Here is a 21,206-nt window from a genome sequence, read left to right on the forward strand (position 1 = left end):
TATTTGTAAGCTAACTACAGTACATCTCATAACTGTTAACTGCTTTCCCCCTTGAGGGCATACATCATACATTCTGGGAAGAGAACCTGAAGAGACTTGCTCCAAATCCAACCAAGAAAAGTGAATGGCTTGTCCTTAAAAAAAAAAAAAAAAAAGGCAAGCAGCAGCAAAAAAATCTATTCTTTAGTACTTGACACCTAAACAGATGACATTTCTTTGTTTAATGATCCTCCAGAAGATGCTTTTTTGAAAACAAAAAACAGGTTTGGCCCTCTACTAGGTTGAATATTTTATGCTGTGTATTTAGTACTATATTAATTTTGCCAGCATGACTGCTCTTTAAGGTTTGTGCATTAACACGAACATTTGTGTTTGAATGCCAAGAAACCAGTTTATTCCATTCCTAATTTCTCTTTGATACTCTAGCAGCATGTCTCAGGGTGCCTATTGGCTTGAAAAAGGAGTGGAACTCAGAAGGGCCCTCCACACACCACATGTTGGGATGGTGAGGAGCATGATCAAACAAAATGGAATCATAGGAACCCAAAAACCTCATAGTAATAAAACTGGTGGGTGGATTTTAAAAAAATGTTTTAAGAGCCAAATACTGCCGTCAGCATGCACGTGAAATTCTCTCTAGTCCTACATATTTAGAATGCAGGGTACAATCGCCAGTCCAGTCCCCCATATTTAAGACCAGCCATATTTTAAAGCTAAACAGGCTAACACCATCTATTTAATAGGCTTATCAGAGCAGTCAGTGAAAAGCACTGCACTGTAATGTCAGCTGGGCTTCACTGTGTTCTGAACCCTTCTTTGTGTAAATAGAATAAATGGCAAGTTGTTTGTTGGCCATGATGGATGAACATGTCAAGTTGCTAACATTTGAAAATGTGTTTTATTTGAGATGGGGAGCTGATGATGTGCAGAGGTGGTTGACCATGTCTAGAGACCCCTTCCTCCCCACCCCTCACTGAGTTCTTGGAAAACTTCACAATGGAAGGGACAATTAACAGCAGAGATTTGAGCCACTAGATTTAAAAGAAAAGATTGTTCATTTCACTTGAGCTTCCTTTTGTGTTGCAAAACAGCAAGAGACAAGGAGGGGAACAACATACCCAACACCCAAATGCTTTGGTCTTTAGGTTTGAATAACTGCCTTGGAACGCGCTCATAGAGTTTATTGTATCTGATGAGGGTTATGCACCTGGGGTCTGATTCGGTGTTCCCCTGCACCTTGTACAGTCACTCTCACTAGCGCAGAGTGAGTGTAAAATGCGATCACGGTGATCTGGTACTATTTCACACCCACTGTGCATAAACAAAAGTACCTGCACAAACTGTAGGCAACAGAGAATAAAGCCATCCAGCTGGCTGAGGGTTTGAATAAAGTTTCTAGAGTTCTAGAAGTGGTACACTACATCCTAGACTTGCTTTTGTCGTCTCATCTCTGTTCATCAAAATACATGTTATAAATAAATTAGACAAAGCATCCTGTATCTATATCAACTCATCTCTCTCCCAATAAAGAAATAATCTACCTCTTGGAATCCAGGACCTTCTGACCACTCAGACAGTGGCAGGAACTAGATTACTGAAAGAACTTCCAACCTCACCTATGTGTGCCTGGCATTTAGTTTGAGGTGTTCTCCTAAAAACAGAGGTTGTCTAACTTTTTCTCCAGTGTGAATGATAATAGATATCATCTTGGGGTCTTCCTTCCTTCCAAGCACTATTACTAGAGCCCTACGAAATTCACAGTCCATTTTGGTCGATGTCACAGTCATAGGATTTAAAAAATCATAAATATCATTTCAGCTATAAAAATCTGAAATGTCATGGTGTTGAAATTGTAGAGGTCCTGACCCAAAAAGGAGTTGGGGCGGAGAGGGTCACAAGGTTTTTCTAGGGATGGTTGTGGTACTGCTACCCTTACTTCTGTGCTGCTGCCTGCAGAGCTGGGCCCTCAGTCGGCCGCCGTCGCCCTCTGGCCAGCCAGATCTGAAGCAACGCAGAAGTAAGGATGGCAATACTGCCACTCCCCTAAAATAACTCGTGAGCCCCCCCCTGCAACTCCCTTTTGGGGCAGGACCCCCAAATTGAGAAATGCTGGTCTCCCCGCTGAAATCTGTATAGTAAAGGGTAAAAGCACACAAGAACACATTTCATGGGGGAAGACCAGATCTCAGAGTCTGTGACATGTTTTTCATGACTGTGAATTTGACAGGGCCCTAACTATTACACAGAGCCCTCCCATTTGTAGCCAGGTAACATGCTTGTTGTGATGTTGCACGTCATGTGCTTTATGAAAATATGCTTATGAATGTGAATATGATGTAACTGGAATATGCTTTATACAAAAGGTCTCTTGTAAGGTATCATTACAAAGCTTTTAATCTACCAAGTGTGTTCATCCTAGTTGCATGCATGTATCATTCTTGTATCTGAAGCTAGAAATATAACTCTGAGGTCCTATTGTAACTATGCAAAGTGTGGGCCCTTAATGGTGGCTTAGAATCTTGATGGCTCCCATTGACTAGGACAATTGGTTGTAAATGGTTTATGTACCTACAAGCCTTCCTGTGTACATGTGGGGCCAGCCCGTGGGTAATGAAGAATGAGGTCTTACAGGGACGTGTGACCATGTCACCTGATAACGAAATCCATCTTAAATCTGGTACTTTTCCATTTAGGAGGAGGAGTAGGGACCCAGAGAGACAAAAGATTCCCACCCTGTGCCAGAGCTATAAAAGGATGTGGAGCAGAACAAAGGGCTGGGGGGACAGTCATGAGAAAGCCCCTGTTTTCCACCTAAGATGTCTGCTGGAACTAACAAGGACTGTACCAGGGGAAAGGACTGGGCCCAGACTAGGAAGGAGTCTAGTCTTTGAAAGAAGCTTATTAGAACATCGCTGAGGGCGAGATATTACCTGTAATCAGTTTCTTAATGTATTACACTTAGACTTGCATGTTTTTGCTTTATTTTGCTTGGTAACTTACTTTGTTCTGTCTGTTCTTACTTGAAACCACTTAAATCCTTCTTTTTATACTTTAAAATCACTTCTGTTTATTAATAAACCCAGAGTAAGTGATTAATACCTGGGGGAGCAAACAGCTGTGCATATCTCTCTATCAGTGTTACAAAGGGCGGGCAATTTATGAGATTACCTTGTATAAGCTTATACAGTGTAAAACAGATTTATTTGAGGTTTGGATCCCCTTGGGAACTGGGTGTCTGGGTGCTGGAGTCAGGTAACCTGCAGAGCTGTTTTCACTTAAAGCCTGCAGCTTTGGGGGCATGTTGCAGCAGGCTAGCATGTCTGGCTCAACAAGGCAGGGTTCTGGAAGTCCCAAGCTGGCAGGGAAAACAGGCTCAGAGGTAATTTCAGCACGTCAGGTGACAGTCCCAAGAGGGTCTCGGAGATCAAACCCATCGCACTTGTATCAACTGCAACAATGGCCTTCAAGAAAGAGCAATAGGAAAGGATTAGATGTATTTTAGCTGAGTTTTAATGCAATTTAGCAGCTAGAATCGGGGTGGAGGAGTCAGCACCACGTGACAAACTAGCTATCTGCTGGACCACAGTTTGGGAGCTGGAGTCTTAAATAGGTAGGGATGGAGGAACACAGTAACAGTAAAACTAGCCTACTGTAGTGAAAATACTTCAAGGTCCTTTTTTTTTTTTTTTAAAGTAGATGCATCAATACCAATATACTGTATTAATATTTATGTATTTTTCAAATGTTGAAAAGAGGCAGAGAAAAGTCAGATATACTGAAGACTGAAACATCACATACTTCTGAATTATCTTCTTGCAGTGTTTGAAGTGAACATCCGGTTATCAAGCATTTCTTGATTTTACTGCAATTTCAGCATTTTCTGACCTTTTCATTCTTGTACATTTTCTAATACACATAGATTAATTAGATAGATTAATTTGGTGACAGTATAACCAGCAATCATGAATTGGATGAGAAAACTACTTACAAGTTTTAGCTGTCTCTAATATTACACGGTTCTCTTTTTTGCCATTTGTTTGCACTGTACAGGCATGGAACTGACACCTATGACCATAGTGAAAGAAAAACAACTGTTGCTACTACCATAAAAAAAAGACTAATGTGGTAGTCAACCACACAGCAGCTTTGGCAGCCCTGGGAGGAGAAAACAAACAGGGAAGCAAGGAGACCCGTAATCCTGTCATGTAAGCTTTTATAGTTTATGTTTGCCTCCACTTAAATAAAAAAATCGTACAGTTCAAACTACAAAACAGGTCTTGCATACAGATTTGTTTATATTACCGCAAGATTTTAAAACCCACAAATGTGGTGAGCATTCCATATTCTCAGTCATTTTCTACACACATCTGTGAAATAGCATCATTTAGGCAAGTGGTGAGCTACGACTCCTGTTTTTATGCTAATACTCAGGGATATGGAGTAGCAAAATGCAGCAGTTCATTTTAAATATGCTTTTTGTTTAGCAGCGTAACCTGGTTGTCACCAACAACGTTAAGACTTTATGTATTAAGTAATTAGGAGAAACATCCAAAATGCTAGATTATACTACATTTATTGGATAGGCATCATATTTTACAAGTTGTCAGAACCAGGGCAGTCAGATTCTTGCCTATTTGCATTTTGTATATCATTCTGCAAAGTGGATAGACAACTATAAATAAATTGAGGCTGGCAATTATGCCTGGTTATGTTATCTTTCTGTGTATACTAGAACATGGATGGGGTTAGTCCAATATATGCAGCTTTCACCATAAATACTGACTAGATCCATCCTTCTGCTTCTTTTAAATTTGGTACTGGAGACCCAGGAGAATAGGATCACTGGTTATGTAACTACTCCTTCATGTTTCATATCTAGATGACTGCAGAATTAAAGCATGACCTAGGATCACATTAATGGAAATTCTATCTACTCTTGCTGAAATAACTGAAGGAATAAGTCTGACCTTAATTCTGGACACTGGAAAATAGAAGAGCAGGATTAAGATTGCTGTAGAAACAGGCAACAGCTCCAGAAACAGGCAACTGACTAACTAAAAAAGTTCTTTCTTTGGTGAGATGGGCAGAGAGGCATTATCAACCTAACATGCTTGTGGCAAACCTGAGAAACTCACTTGTGCACAAAGATGAAAACAATTGATAAGGATGGTTTCAGGTATCCAACTGGTTGCTATAAACATTGAAAGAATTAGTTTTAATATGCTATGACCAGTACCTTGAAAGTGTTTAAGATTGCAACAGGCTGTCAAGGAGAAGAGCCAAAGCAAACCGTGACCTGGCACCCAGCTTTGTTTTAATCATACACAAGCGTATCAAACAAAACTGCTCTAGGGCCCAGTCATGGAAGATGCTCAGCATCTCAACTGAAGCCAGCTGAAGGTGTTCAACACCACTCATGATCAGACTCCAAGTTAGAGAATGAAAAGGAACAAATTAGCTTTATTTTCTCTGTAGGATTGGAATCGGAGGATAAGATCAAGTGCCCAGGCATTGAAATGTAAGCAACTCTTGCAAAACTGACAGCATTTGTTTCTGTGTATCAGCTTATGCCTTCTGCACATAAAACCATAAAGAAATATTCATGTGCTACTCAGATAAATACAAATCAGGACACTGAAGACAAAAGCCACAAATCATGACACTGAAGACAAAAAGCTGGCTGCACCCAGGGCTTTTCACATTCAGGAAAAACCTAAAAAATACATGCATTCTTTTTTAAGGGGCAAAATCCAAGAAGCAACTTGAAGACATGAATTATATGAGAGGGTAACTTTTTTTTTTTTAAGTTACACTATGGTTCTGCTCTTAAAAATATGACTAAATAGTATTGAGAGAACTCACATTTATGGTTTCTTAATTACTCATATAAAACATGTCCATATTAATAAAACCTTCTCATTGTCACCCCTACAGACTCAGCTTGGGACCAGGAAGTCAAGCTGTTTGCTTTCTGTGTCACTATCAGTAACAAAGATGCTATAACTGAAATTTAATTAAGAATTCTGTTGAGGATCTGTGAGCCAGAAAATAACCCACCTCCCTCTGCCATAGCTGCTTTGGCTCAGGAGGGCTAGCAGGGATGATCACCAGTAAAGAAAACCCCTGGATGATACTTCTGTCACTAAAATAAGCTGATATGACTTGAAATACACACACAAGGAGCAAGTGTGATGGGCTAATTTTTCAGATCATAAACTCATTTTAAAGAAAAACATGCAATTAGTAAATTTAAAAAGGTAGATTAAAAATTGAATTCCACATTACTCTGTGTTAAAGTAGCTAATATTGATCAATCTTGAACAGCTATCATATAAAAAGTCTATTATAAATTCATAAACTGGCAATTTTAAATTGAACATTTACAAGAGACGTTTACCCACCACTGTTTTCTAGTGGTAATTCTTATGGTTCTCATGGGACTACAGCCATTTGGCCTTACTGCAACACAGCTGTTCCAAATAAACTAGGCATTAACCCCAATACGACCCTCTCCTTCCTCTAACTCACTGTTCACCAAGGAGGTTCACAGAAGTAGGTCTCTCAGCAAACACCATTTGGACACTGGACTCCATTACAAACGCCACATTGGTGGATCTTTTACGCATTAGTCTATTGGGCCGGCTTTTGAAAAAATATGTATTTAAGATGTCACGGGGAAAAAAAAATGACATTTACTTTTTCTCTTGCTTTTAAACTTCAAAGCAAATAAATTTGGCAAATATTTTAAATTAGCCATTTAACATGAGGTGACTAATTCCAACAATTTGGATCCATTTTCCTGAGAGAAGGACTAAGCTTAGTTAAAAGGTTTTAAAGATATTCATTAATTCCAACAGCTCAATTTTAATGGAGAGAGGTATTTAGATGTGGTGTGCACGAACTCTTACTTTATAAGGGGTAGGCTTGGTTTTTCAAAGAAATAGCAGAATTAATGGCCTCGAGCCATGTTTTTAGAAATCCTAAACCCCCATATTATGTAAGTATCTAGGGACTTTTAATAATGCTAATTATTAAACTGACAGTGACAGCTCCACAGGGGTGATTTCAGTCTGTTGAACAAGATTCTTATTTAGGGATTTTTATTGGTCAGATTAGGACCTGATAGAATTTAAAAGTTATCCTTAGCTGCCGGGTCTATCTAGATTAAACCACACAGCACGTTACAGACAGTGTAACCATCAGTGCACACATTCAAATTGTTTCCAAGAGACAAAAAACAGATGTTGTGTAGCACAGCTGTTACTTTAAAAAACAACGTTAACTAAGAGCTGTCTTTAAAAATCTTACCCATTAAAAAACAAAGCCATGAACCCAGAAGCATTATCGTGAATTATGGATTAGTGGATGACAAAATTTCAGTTAAAACACATCTGTGAGTAGGTGTTCTTCACAACCAGCTCTGACACAAAGTCCACGTGTCAAAATTTCACCTTGTTCTTAGGGCTTGCCTTTATTAACAAAGCAACAAAGTTTAGCTCAAGCATTCTCCCCAGCCTGCTCCGTTCCTACACCAGGTCTGCTCAGACCACACTCCAGAGAGTCACTCCCAACTCCTTTATATCCAGGTGTGGTAATCAGCCACACAATTCAGCAAACCCCACTGACCCATTTTCCCAGCAGGATCTACACCTGCTAGGAGGATTGGGTGTTTCAGACAAATACTGCCAGCCAGTTACAACAATGAACTGCATGTGACTTCCAGAAGCAAATACTACTTTGCATTTCTATAGCACATATGACAATATCAAAAGCAAATCTAAAAACAGTAACTTCCTTTTCTGGAATGCCTACGATTTAAAAAAAAAAATATTGCCCAAACTTTTTTCCAAAATTAAAAACAGCCTGGAGGTATCGTTTGCAGGTCAAACAACTTGTCGGGGGGAAAAATATATATATCAGCCTATGTTAAAATGATGGCCAAGTAATAAACCTGCTGTTTTCAAGATGAAGTGCTAATACAGCTGATATCATAGGCCCCGATCCTGCAAGCTCACAGATACAGGCAGAACCCTTTGCTCATGCAGTGCCCCATTAAAGTCAATGGGATGCTTATGACATTGCAGGATTAATGTTTTAATTCCCCTCTTCATATACCACTTCTGTACAGGAGATTAATCTAGATTTATAGGGGAACCAGCACCCAAAACAGAATGGGATCTAATATGGTGTCATATATCAGCATATGTAAATAGTGTATATACAGATTATGCTTTCCAAGATCATAAAATAAAATTATTCATTGATAGAATGTGCATATAATCAAAGAAATATCATTTCCATTTATGACCTGCCAAGAAAAAGCAGAAATTCTGTGTTTAGGGAACTGCTGTGCAACTGGAAGATTTTTTTTTTTAAATTTACCGTATAATTTATGGAATTCATGTAGACCTCACTTTAAAATATCTGTATGCAAAAGGCTAAATTAAATGGAACCCATTACAGAAATATAACTGACCAAAGCGGGCCTTTAAAGCTGCTGATATAGCTACGTACGAGGCATTACAGGTCATCCTCGGACTTACAACACAATTGGTTCCTGAAAATTGCTTCATAAGTCAAAACGTCGTAACTTGGAACCACAATCCACTCCACTGAGGGACCAAGCGTCAAAGTCGAAACCAATTGTCGTAAGGCGAATCAGGGTGTCAATCCAAAAACATTGTAAGTGCCCTTCGCTGTAAGTCAAACATTATGAAGTTGAGGACTGCTGGTATAAACAATTAATTTAGCAAAAATAAATCCCTTTACTACTACACATAACAGACAGAATATTTTCCAATATATCTGAAACTGTAGCTTCCTTAGGCTACAGTACCTACCTAAACAATACTCCAATTGATGTAAATGAGAATTTTGCCTGCGTATATGTAGCAGGATCAAGTCAAAAGTATGTTGAGTCAGCTGTAGTGCAACAGTTTACTAGGTTAACACTAGAATAAATTAAATTCTTAAACACAAGAGTTACACCAGGTAAATTCAAATTAGAACAGACCTAAAATAAACGTTCACTCACTTTTTTTTTAAGCTGTCTAAATGACACAGTAGAAACATTCCATAATTCAGACCATTCCAATTTTTTTTTGTAAGTTGATGATAAAATGTTATGGGTTAAATCAAGACGTGCTGAATAAAAGCCAAAGAGATATTTCATGCTGTACAATACACATTTTTGCACCCTCAGGTCCAGTGGGTGCTCCAGCCCACCGTGATCATCCCATGGCAACTGAACCCACCTCCCCACTTGTGCTTTCAGAATAATGCCCCTTTGACTCCACCTCTGATGTGGCAACCTTAACCAACAACTGCCAAAAGCTAGAACAGGGAATCAGCAACCTTTGGTCCGCGGCCTGCCAGGGTAAGCCCACTGGCAGGACGGATCGGTTTGTTTACCTGCCGCGTCCGCAGTTCGGCCGATTGCAGCTCCCACTGGCTGTGGTTCGCCGCTCCAGGCCAATGGGGGCTGCAGAAAGCGGCGCGGGCCAAGGGCTGTGCTGGCCGCTGTTTCCCACATCCTCCATTGGCCTGGAGCAGCGAACTGCAGCCAGTGGGAGCCGCGATCGACCAAACCTGCAGAAGTGGCAGGTAAACAAACCGGCCCGACCCGCCAAGGGGCTTACTCTGGTGGGCCGCGGGCCAAAGGTTGCCGATCCCTGAACTAAAACAAACCCACTGAAACCTTGGATCGGAAGAAAAGAGGCAGCTGATGACAGCAGCACAACCCTTCTCCTCCAAGTACATTCCATTCAAGCTGTGAGCCCAGGGGTTAAAGTAAAATTGAACTCTTACCGGTACGGGAGCTGGCTCTGGCCCCCAGAAGAGGCGGGGCCTTGAGCAGAAGGGGCGGGGCTGGAGGGGGGGGTCAGCATCCCCCAGACAGCCCATCCGCGCTGCCTGGCCAGGACTCCAGAGGCCCTTTTAAATCGCCAGCCCTGGGGTAGCTGCTCCTTTTGTCCCCCACCCCCACACCCCTGTCGGCAGCCGGGGGAGAAGGGGCAAAAGGGGCAATGACAAAGCACTTGGTACTAAATTACTCCCAGTATATATGTAATAAGGTTTATGGTACTAAGAATCTCAGCTTCTGTACATCACCTTCCCTATATCCTGTTACAAGTTATCACAGTTGAAAATCTGTTATCTTTGAGAGGCACATTAATGTTCAAAATTACAGATGTGAGACTGATTCATGCACTTAAATATATATTACAAACAAATTGTGCTCTCAGTTGCATACACCTTGGAGAGGAAATTGACAGACCCATAGTGTATAAAGTCAGCAAAGTAGTTTGGGTGAATTTATAAGGGACTATTTGTTAAAACTGCTGACACTGTGGTCTTGAGAAGAGACAAATGTTGTGGTTTACAAATTTAGATTTTAAAATTCAAGAAAAAAGTTCCTCCCTTGAGTTCCTGAACTGAGAAACAGCTTGAAATGTATATATATAGTAGTACTAAGAAATAAAGTTTACCTATAGAGGCCTATTAATTAAGCAACTAATCAGGGACTCCAGGGCTCTTCTTACTATTAGAAGAGATTTAAATTCAACAAAGGGGCACATTGTATATAAAAACTTGTTTACAGCTGGCAACACAGCTATTGGGCACAAGTTATGAACCAAAACCAGAACTCGTATCTACAGCAATACGATATACATAATGTTCTTTCTGCACATTCAGTGAATGACTTCATATTTACTCCTCCCACCATTATTAATGGAACTTGTAAGCTTTGAGTTACTTATGGAAGCTGCACAGGAGCCATTTTGAAAGTATAACTCAGAGTTGTCTCTCAGCAGCAATTCTTTTTTAAATGCAGAACAATTTCAGCCATTCAGAAATGTCAAGCAATTGTCCAAGGACTTAGTGGTCACAAGTATGGGAACTACAGGCATCAAAATGACAGGTTTCAGAGTAACAGCCGTGTTAGTCTGTATTCGCAAAAATAAAAGGAGTACTTGTGGCACCTTAGAGACTAACCAATTTATTTGAGCATAAGCTTTCGTGAGCTACAGCTCACTTCATTGGATGCATCAAAATGTAGCAGTGACCACACATAAAGTGCTTCTTCCACTGGCATTTCCAATCTGCATTCTTTAAATGAAAGATGTGCCTCAAAACCACACAGACACTAGCCAAGTGATGATAACGTTAATTCTTTTCTTCCCAAGACCACAAGCGTTTATGCAAACTGTAGGGATTTTTGTGATGCAGTATGTGCCATTTGAGTGAATATTGGCACTTCTGAAAGTTAAGGATCTAGCAGATATGAAAACAGATCCTTTTGCTGCTTCTAGTTTTTTCGAACTATTCAATGCCCATAAAAGGTGTCAGATCAACAGGCTGATGCACAGAATGGAGGAAACACAACACAGCCACTTCAAGCTTCCCTAGGCTACCCTGCCAGACTGCCCCACCCCAGGCTTGTTTCAAATAACTGCTCCAAAGCCTAGTCCACACAAGTAAATTCTGTACCCACTGTTGGTAAAGAATGCAGTTGCACAATTGGTGACAATTGTTTCAGTGCTAGTGTATACAGGCTAAATAAAGCATTACCTACAGTGTGGTAAAGGGTGACATGGTGATGAATTCAGTACAAGAACCAAACAGAATAGAATAGGGTATCTACACTCAGGATTTTCCCCAAGTTCTCCTACTATTGCCCTAGCTACATCTTACCCCTCAACTTGGTGTCATCTACAAATTTTATAAGCACACTGTCCACTCCATTATCCAAGTCACTAATGAAAATATTGACTAGTACTGGACCCAGGACTAACCCCTGAGGGACCCCACCTTATAGTAATTTCAGACCATGTTTCCCTGGTTTGATTATGAGACTGTCACAAGGGACTGTATCCCTTTTAAAAGTCAAGATATATCTCATCTACCGCTTCCTCAGTAACCCTGTCAAAGAAGGAATTTAAGCAGGTTTGGCATGATTTATGTTTGACAAACCCATGCTGGCTGTACCTTAACCCTTTTATCCTCTACTTGCTTACAAACTGTTTAATAATTTGTTCCAGTATTTTTCTAGGAATCAAAGTTAGGCCGACCAGTCTATAATTCCTCACCTCTCCCCCCTTTTTAAAGATATTATGTTTGTCCTTCTCCAGTCCTCTGGGAGCTCACCTGTCTTCCATGAGTTCTCAAAGATAATCACTAATGGCTCTGAAATTACTTCAGCTAGTTCCTTAAGTACCCTAATATAAATTTCATCAGGTCCTGCCAATTTGAATACATCTAACTTATTTAAATGTTCTTTAACCTGTTCTTGTCCTATTTTCCTTTCCCATTGTTGCTCACATTAATTGTGTTGAGTATCTGCTAGCCTCTAACCTTTTTAGTGAAGACTAAAGCAAAACAGATATTAAACACTTCAGCCTTCCTGATGTCCTGTTATTAGGTCAACTTCTCCTCTAAGTAGTGGGCCAACACTTTCCTGTGTCTTTCACTTGCTCCTAATGTATTTAAAGAACCTGTTTTTACTGCATTTTACATGCATTGCCAGGTGTAACTCATTTTGTATCTTAGCCTTTCTGGTTTTGTCCCTACATTCTTGTGTTATTCTTTTGTACACCTCCTAAGCAATTCATCCATGTTTCCACTTTTTTAAGGATTCCTTTTTGATTTTCAGTTCATTAAAGACATACAAATACATACATCAACAAGAGCGGAGGAAAGCTGCCAATGCTCTCTGATCCATCCAGTCTCCAGAAATCCTTTTATCAGCCTCCTTAAAGGTTAGTTACAGTCAAATAGCTTGAGCTTTGTTATGTTAGTCACTATACAAAGTTATCCTGGATTTTAACCTGAACGCAAATATTCAGAGACTAGCCAGTCTCCCGCTTGTTCAAAGCACGAGCTAGAAAGTGAAAACACACCCTCCAACACACATGTACATATACACAAAGCCGACACAATGACATTTCACATTCTCCCTCATAGAAGCCTTCCCAAAATGTCACAGAAGTTCAAAAAGTTAATTACCAGCATTTTGGCTGTTAGCCAGTGGCACAATGTTCATTAAATGGAATTAGTGACAGATCCTCTTTAACAGATTTCTGCTCAAGAAATCCCACCACAAAATTACTAATTTGCTTCGTTTCAGGTGATGAAGTTCTCACAGGCCACGATTACAGAACCTGTAAAAGTGCAGCTACTCAGTGGGAAACCTAGAGACTTTACTTGCAACCAAGACTAACCCTTTTTCATACACTTCTATTAAAACAAAAAATTGGAACCAGCCAACTCAAAACTCTCATATTAAAAGTTGCCAGTGTTTCTCCCCGTTTCACTGCAGCAATCTAGACACAAAGCACTGGTGGTTGTTTTTTTTACAGCCCTCGGTGATCAAAGTTTTGTGCTGCTGTAAGTGCTGGCATAACTTCACTGAATTCATAGATTAATTGCTTTTGACAGAGTTAACAAAAACAGCAATTGATGAGACACCAGGTGAACGTCAGAGCCACTTAAACTGTTCTTATTCCAGTGTAAAAGTGTTTATTTAGTGCATTTGCTCATCCCATTTATGCTCAGTGAAGTAAAATTTTAAAAAGAGACAGGTCTAAGCCACAAAGGTCAGATCTAGATCCAAATTTCCCCGATACCCAGCTCTCTTCAGATACAAGGTTTAGATTCAGACCTGATAGAGAGATAGTGCTTCAAAGTTCTGATCCAGATCTGGAATGTCCTAACATTGTGGGGGGCCATTTGGGTCCAGGGTTCTGGTTCACTCCCATCTCTACTTTCAGAAGAATATCACCAAATACTGAAATGAATTTTGTTTTAACAAGGAGATCAACTATATTGAGCACAATGAGTTAGACATTTATATGGACCCAAAAAGCTATCCAGCCTTTGAGTGATATCTTAAAATAGTTTAATTTTAGTAGTTACTGATATCTTATTCGGAAACACAGGGACTGGGGGATCATGAACTCATCATGTTTCTATTCTTCCTTGACTTGGGGGTGGAGGGCGGGGGGAAGAGGGAGGGGAAGGCTTTTGTCTTGTGACATCCACTTTGTCCCTGTGTTTGATAACACACAAGAATAATCACCCTCACTTCCCTCCATATACATTCTCCCCACTAAATACAAGGAATTAGCTGTAAACTAGATTTGAGTCCATTTGGTCAAAATGAAGGGAATTCCCCAAGGCCAACATGGTGTTTTTTAAGCTTGTGCTTCCTTGAGGAAGCAGCAATTTGTGCTTCTATTGTTTTTCAGGAACCTTCCCTACCGCTTCCAGACTGCCACTGAAATTGATTAGATGTTTTCTGTCAGTAATACACTAGCCTCATCTCCAGCTATTGACTTTGATTACTCAACTATACAAACACAACCAAATTTCAGGCTACTTAAAAAAAAAAAAACAAACAAAAAGGCTCAAAGGAGGCGAGGTTTCACAGTAATTACTATGAAAAGTTTCAGATGACAAAATTCTCTAGTACATCCTGAAATATCCATGCCTTGGCTATACTTTGTAACAACCAACCATCATTTAATTCAAAATGATATACACTAGCTGGGCTTCCAACACACAAGGAATCTTCCACAATACAATCACCATTAGTAGCAACGTGACAGTGCATATCAATCATATATAGAACTGTGCAGGTTGCTGCACAGACAGCCTTTAACTCCTTCCAGGCTATTAGGAATTGAAGGTTATGCAACATCATTTAAAATGAGTAAGCAATAACAAGATGGACAATGAAATCCCATTTACTCAATCTTTCAACATAATAGGATGGGATTTCCCTGCTGGGGTAGAGAACTCAATGGGACGATTAAAGTTATTTATTTTTAAGTGAATGACAACCCATTCCAGCAATACTTACAATGCTAAATGATTGAGACATAAGTTTGCTGTCTTCAAAAATATATAAAATGCCAACACACCACCTCAGATCAAAAAGCTACACAATCTACTCTCCTAACATGCGGCCATAACTTGCATTTAAAAGTCATCAGTTCTACTTTACTTTCTTCTGCATGAATCCCTCTCACTCTCGGACTTTCTTTAGCAAGCTCTGTAGCACAGATAGCAATTGGTGGCAGTAATATTTTGGGGTCTCTCTCTACTATAGTTGCATCAAGCCGCAGAACTGTAATAAAGGTTAATGAAGTACCATTATTCTCCCACACTCTCAAGAGATGCAACGCTCCATCCAGCTGCCTCTAGTGTACAGCGTATGGCTGGAAGAGATGCAGGTGTATGAGAAGAGCCTGGGAATGGGAGTTGATGTGGTCAGTCTCTCATGAGACTTATTTAAACACAATAGGTATGTACAGGACCATTTTAATACTCCTTGGCATTTCAAGATGTCTCCGGGGTGAAAGCAACGCTACTTGTTGTAAACACGTTTTATATCCTCAGACATTAGTCCTATTTCAATGATCCTGCAGAAGAGTTGAATATCAACACAGCTAACCAAAGAGCTATCATAGCCTTCAAACTCATTTTTTTCCTTCCTTTTTAAAATCTGCTGATGGGCCTTGAAGGCTAGAAAAGTTAGCTCTATCTGTATTTCAAAGTGCTGACAATGATGGCTGAAAATGCTTTTACATGAACACAATTTCCTCTTCATTTCCTGTGGTAGTTTTCTTTAACAGACTACTAATTCCTGTGCTAGCGGAAACACCACAACCCTCAGCAGACACCAGTAAGAGCAGAAGGCACACCTGATAATAAATCTTGATGTTTCTGACTAAGATGGTCAGGTTTTGGATTCGGAGGTTGACATCATTATCGACATGCTTGTTGACACGTTGGTTTGTCGGCCGTGGATCTCTAGGGGAAAAAAAGGGAAAACCCAATGTTAGAGACTGGGCATGCACCAGCTCTATCCTGTCACACTACAATAATGCAGTACAAGGACGACTCTTAAGCATTTGAATAGTTCAGTACAGTTAATACAAACTTACAGTTCAATAAACTAACAACTTAATATTCCCTTTGCAGCCATGTAATGAAAGGGAGGGAGAGAGTTTGAAACTCCTCCACATATCACGCTGCATAACACATTTTAGGTGATCCTATGTGACAATTCAAGAGCCTCCCTCACTTCTAAGGAACAGCATCCTGCAACCACTATGCACCCCCAGAGCAAGGGGCATGCAGCATACATGTAGTTAGACTGTCCCTCATGCAAGGAAATCTCATTCAGACACAGGCCATTTTCTGTCTTGTCTAATTAGATTTAAGCCCTGTCTTATATTTTAAGAGTGTTCAGTGTCTAGCACACTGGGGCCCAGATCCTGAATGGGGCTTCTAGGAACTACTGGAAGATATATAAAGGTGCATGTGTGTGCAAGAGAGCAATTAATTGGGATGCGGGGCGGAGGAGGAGGGAGATTAGGAGGCTAGAAGTTTTCTTTGTTTTAAAGGAAGTGACTACAACTGAATCTCAAGGGTGAACTGAAATGACTGTTTTTGAAGTAAAAAAAGCCCCAGATGATTAAGAATTTGTACACAAGTTAAACACATCAATGCATCTTAAAAGGGATCTGAAAAACTTGTGATCAGTGAATCCCCTAGTTCAGAGTGTAATCCGCTGATGCCTAACCAACATAGGCATCTGCATTGCTTTTAATCTAGCCATTGACAACTCTTCTAGAGGAAACACTGAATTTGGGTGTTGACAGGTGAATTAAAGTGGAACTGATATGCTGTGTGACTGTTTGTCAAAAGTTTACACAAGTATCGTAAGCAGCTAAGAGTATTTTTGTGTTTTTAAGCACAACCACGTCAATTCATCTTTGCACAGAACATGGGTAATACATGTAGACATCACAGAGTGCCTCTCCCATTGAAGAGATGGCCAAAGTCCTGCTTTGCTATTAGACTTGATACCTATATGCATGTGCAGTTGGTGTTTTTAAATGCATTGAGGTACAAAGGGGTAAATTTGCCACTGGCATAAATCGGAAAGACTCCTCTTCATCCACTCTTACAGAAGCAGTAATATTCAGCACACTGACTGCAGTTTTAATGCACAAGTTAAGAAAAACACAGGACTTCAACATAAAATGCCATACTATCACCTTTACTTGAACTGCCTCATTTTTGTTGATGTTTGCAGCCCTGAGATTAACTTGCCCTTGTTACGGAAATGGGTGCTCAAATACTATGGTGATGGGGTCATACAAGTACCTAGTGAGACAGATCAGACAGCTGTGCAGCAGCACAAGACATGTGCAATATTTGAAAGCGGAACCTGGGTTTGACCTCTCCAGGTCCTTGTTAGACCAGCCAGTAAGGGGAACTCTCTGAAGAATTCTGGCAGAGAGTCCGATTCTGATGGATGCTGGATACTTAACCTTTGTGATTAAAGTCATTACAGTACACAGGGAAGCAAAAAAAACAGTAAAGAGAAGTTGACTACACAGATGGGGTAGTTCAAAGCCCTCCAGGTTCCACATGAACCAATCCATTCATGCACTACATAGCAGTGCTGCTGTCCAATACTACAGCCCATTAGCCCAAAGTCTAGATCCAGAAAGAAGACACTCTGGCTTTTGCTGTTCTGTTTGGCACCTGCTGCCATACTTTAACAAAGGAAATATTATTTTTGATGGTTGCTTATCTCACAAATCTATCACTGTGACATACAAGGAATGATGATGGGGCTGGAAAATATGCTGACTTTAAAAGTTTGATTAACAAAAAAACCCACAAGAGGAAAACACACCCAACCCACTGAAGACAACTGGCCATGGCAAAGAACTGGTGTTTCTTTTGAATATTCCTACATAGGGCAGTTTTAGGCCCAGGGTGAGATTTTCAAAAGCACCTAAGTGACTCAGGAGCACAAGGTCCATTGACTTTTAATGGGACTTTTGCTCCTAAATCATTGAGACATTTTTGAAAAAAAAAATCACACCCCCTTTACTGCCCAGAAACTGCAAAACACCCACCCACACAGCCACTTAACTTTACATATACAAGTAGCCCCACTGAAATCATTGGAACTATTCACATCCATAAGTGTTTCCAGGATCAGGGTCTGAGGAAAAAACTTCCTAAACTGCCACTATTAAATTTAATGACAATCAGTTTGCCCAAGGCAGCCTTTAATATCATTGACCATGAGGCTTCTTGATCTGCCTGTGAAGCCAGGCTGGAGTAAATGGTGTTATTTAAGCGGTTCTACCATTTCCTCTCCAAGATGGAGGCCAAGTGCTTTCTTGAAAATAAAATATAGTCTGAACATTACGTTACAGATGTTTGAAGAAATTGCATAAGTGGGCAGGTTTTTTAAATGTTAGAAAGGGGCACTGTGCAATGCCCCGAAAGCTCACAGCTGCTAGTCAGTATACAGACCACAGTCATGTACAGTTTGTTGCCCAATAGAAAGGACTGGGATAAGTGAGACCACGTATACAGCAACTTTATAAACTTCCTAAGCAGCACGGAATCTTATGCATGCGGTGAGGTAAGCAGCTTCTTTCCCTGAAACTGAAATACTTTTCAACTTGTCACCACAGAAGCACTTTATGAAATGTTAATGCTCGCTGTATAACAAATTCAGATACTGGAGATGCACATGTGCAATAGGAGACCAGTAAGTTATGGGAGTCATGGCAAGTTGCTCTTTGAGACAATGCCTAGTTCCTGAAAAGCAGATAATCTTACAGGTCCTGGTTTGCTTGGTCTTACACGATTCTGTAACCTAAAGGCATCTTGGCCCAGTTAGTACTTGGATGAGCACCTACTTATGAATCCCAGGTGTTCTAGGCATTCAGCTTTTCTGCAAGAAAAACTGATATTTAAAAATGAAGTAAGCTTTTAAAATACGTTTTCTATATTTGATCTTCTGTCTACTGTGAGTGGGCAGCATAATGCAAAGGGGACAGATTGGACTGCTGCTATCTCTACCTCTCTCACCAGGATTTAAAAATCCATTTTCCCCAGGCTAGTAGGGACGTGGAGAGCATGAATGGGCTGAGTGGTGTCAGGGAGCAGAGACAGTAGGGTGGTTGGCTGCTAAGGGAAGGGAGTAAGTGTGGAATCACAGCAACACAGAGGCAGCCAGTCCTTTTAGACATTAGAAAGGCAGGACCAGAGCACTCCTGTATCTTCAGGACAAGAGGCAGCAGAGTGGCATCTCCCCACTTCTCTTTAACTGGGTGAACCAGAAATGAGCCTGTAAATGGGTAGCTGCATATGGGCACATGCAGGACAGGTGGGTATGTTGGAAGATGTGGGTCTGGGGAGTGAGGGGAAGGATGTTTGCGGGGAGGGGGAGATAAATGAAAACAAAACACAGAGCGAGAGAAGAAGATATCAGAAATCTAGGGGAGAAGCAAAAGAACAGAACTCAGTGTAGGGAAAGAGAGGAAGCTACTCATAACACAGAAAAGGTTACAATTTAATCTGTAATAGCAAAGAATATGTGGAACAAAGTCAGGGAGGGGGAACAGGGTCCAACAATCACAAGATACTGCGTAAGCTGTGCAATAAGAAGCAAGCTTCACATTTACAGGAATAAGAAAAGGAGTACTTGTGGCACCTTAGAGACTAACCAATTTATTTGAGCATAAGCTTTCGTGAGCTACAGCATCTGATGAAGTGAGCTGTAGCTCACGAAAGCTTATGCTCAAATAAATTGGTTAGTCTCTAAGGTGCCACAAGTACTCCTTTTCTTATTGCGAATACAGACTAACACGGCTGTTACTCTGAAACCTGTCATTTACAGGAATATCTTTTTCCTTTAATTAAACTGAGGGAAAGAGTGTCAAACTGTGGCCTATGGACATGATACTGGCTCTCCTCCTTGTTTCCAGTGTCTAAATTCCAAGCAGTCTCAGCTCGGCCACTGGCCTGTTAGACAACTTTGAGCAAGTTACTAGCCCTTTCCACGCCTCAGTTTCCCCATTTGTAAAATGGGGATAATAATATTGACCTCCCTTTGTAAAGTCTTTTGAGAGCTCTGAATGAAGGTATTATTAATTGTATTAAAAGAAACTAAAAATGTATCATACTTAGATTACACAGAAAACTAACAGGGATATTATGCAAGTGGAGGTGACAGCTCTCAAGAATCTCAGTATTAAAATATGCTCCCCACTATGAATGAGTTTGAGACCACTGAACTGAATTTCATGAGTCCCTCAATATTCAGCATTTTCCTTAAAGCCCCTGCTTCATATGAGTACATTAGAATCTTAACTTTCATTTCTAAAGAGAAAGTATGTTTTTAGCCCTCATGATTGAAGAGAAAAACATGAGTTGCGTGTAACCCAGAAGTTAAAAAAACAGAAGGCAAATAAAAGGAAAGCAAAATTATTAATTAAAAAAAATCCAATTTTTTTTTTGGAAGAAGTGGGGGTGTCTTAATGTTTAAATGCTTTGAGCTGCTAATACTGGGCAACTGTGCTTGAAAAGAGCTCATCGGAGAGCTAGCCATCAGTTAAAACAGATCATGAATTCTGGGAAAGGATTTTTAAGTTCAAAATGACAGGTGTCGCTGGAGTAATCTGTGGCAAATAAGTGTTACAAGTAAGTGGGAAGCCCTCAAATAGGGCCAGCGAATTATCAGGTATCACAGATAATCAAATGTACCAGGGGTCACTAGTATTCTATTGCCTCAGGGCTGATTTTGTCTGAGATAAAAGTTGGTTTGGGAAGAACTATCCTGCAGTTCCAAACTCCTGTAATCTTTTGCCTGCACTTTGTTCCTGGAAGTAATTCACTAATGGAAAACAAACAACAGAAGAGGACTTTGTTTAGTCTAATTGCCACATGATTCAACGATCAGCTTCCTCTTCTTTCATATCTAATACCCTAAAGCCAATGAGAGTAGGATTGGGTCCTAAACTGCCTGACAGACTGTAAAATAAATATGTAAATATGATTTAAAACAGGAAATATGCTTCCAAATAATGTAACCCTCATATATACATGGCTGCTTGCTGCTTCCATTATTATATTGGCTACTCCCATCACATATACTGAGATCACAGAAGACAGGTTGATGGTATTATAAACCATGACAATTCCAAGCAAAATTATTTATTTATTAAACAGATATTTATTAAACAGACTTTCCATTTAGGAGTTACAAAAAGTGATGGTTTTGTCAGATTTACTGCTGTTAGATATTTTGTCACTTTATTCCTATCAGATGTGTTCCAGTCCAGGTGTGTAACCTATTGTTTAACAAGCCAATACACAAAAATGTA

The 21,206-nt window shown here is 40.1% G+C and overlaps 1 protein-coding gene across 4 annotated transcripts in view; it reads right to left on the reverse strand.

Moving 5' to 3' along the window:
- The window catches only part of CCDC88C (coiled-coil and HOOK domain protein 88C), a 125,980-nt gene that overhangs the window by 98,541 nt on the left and 6,233 nt on the right, over positions 1 to 21,206 (reverse strand). For all 4 annotated transcript variants that reach the window (XM_073349437.2, XM_073349436.2, XM_073349434.2 and 1 more), the window contains exon 3: positions 15,705 to 15,813. In XM_073349437.2, coding sequence (XP_073205538.2) covers positions 15,705 to 15,813 — 109 coding nt within the window. The remainder of the gene's footprint in view (positions 1 to 15,704; positions 15,814 to 21,206) is intronic.

This window comes from Lepidochelys kempii, chromosome 6 (assembly GCF_965140285.1).
Source record: "Lepidochelys kempii isolate rLepKem1 chromosome 6, rLepKem1.hap1, whole genome shotgun sequence".
Taxonomy (NCBI): domain Eukaryota; kingdom Metazoa; phylum Chordata; order Testudines; family Cheloniidae; genus Lepidochelys; species Lepidochelys kempii.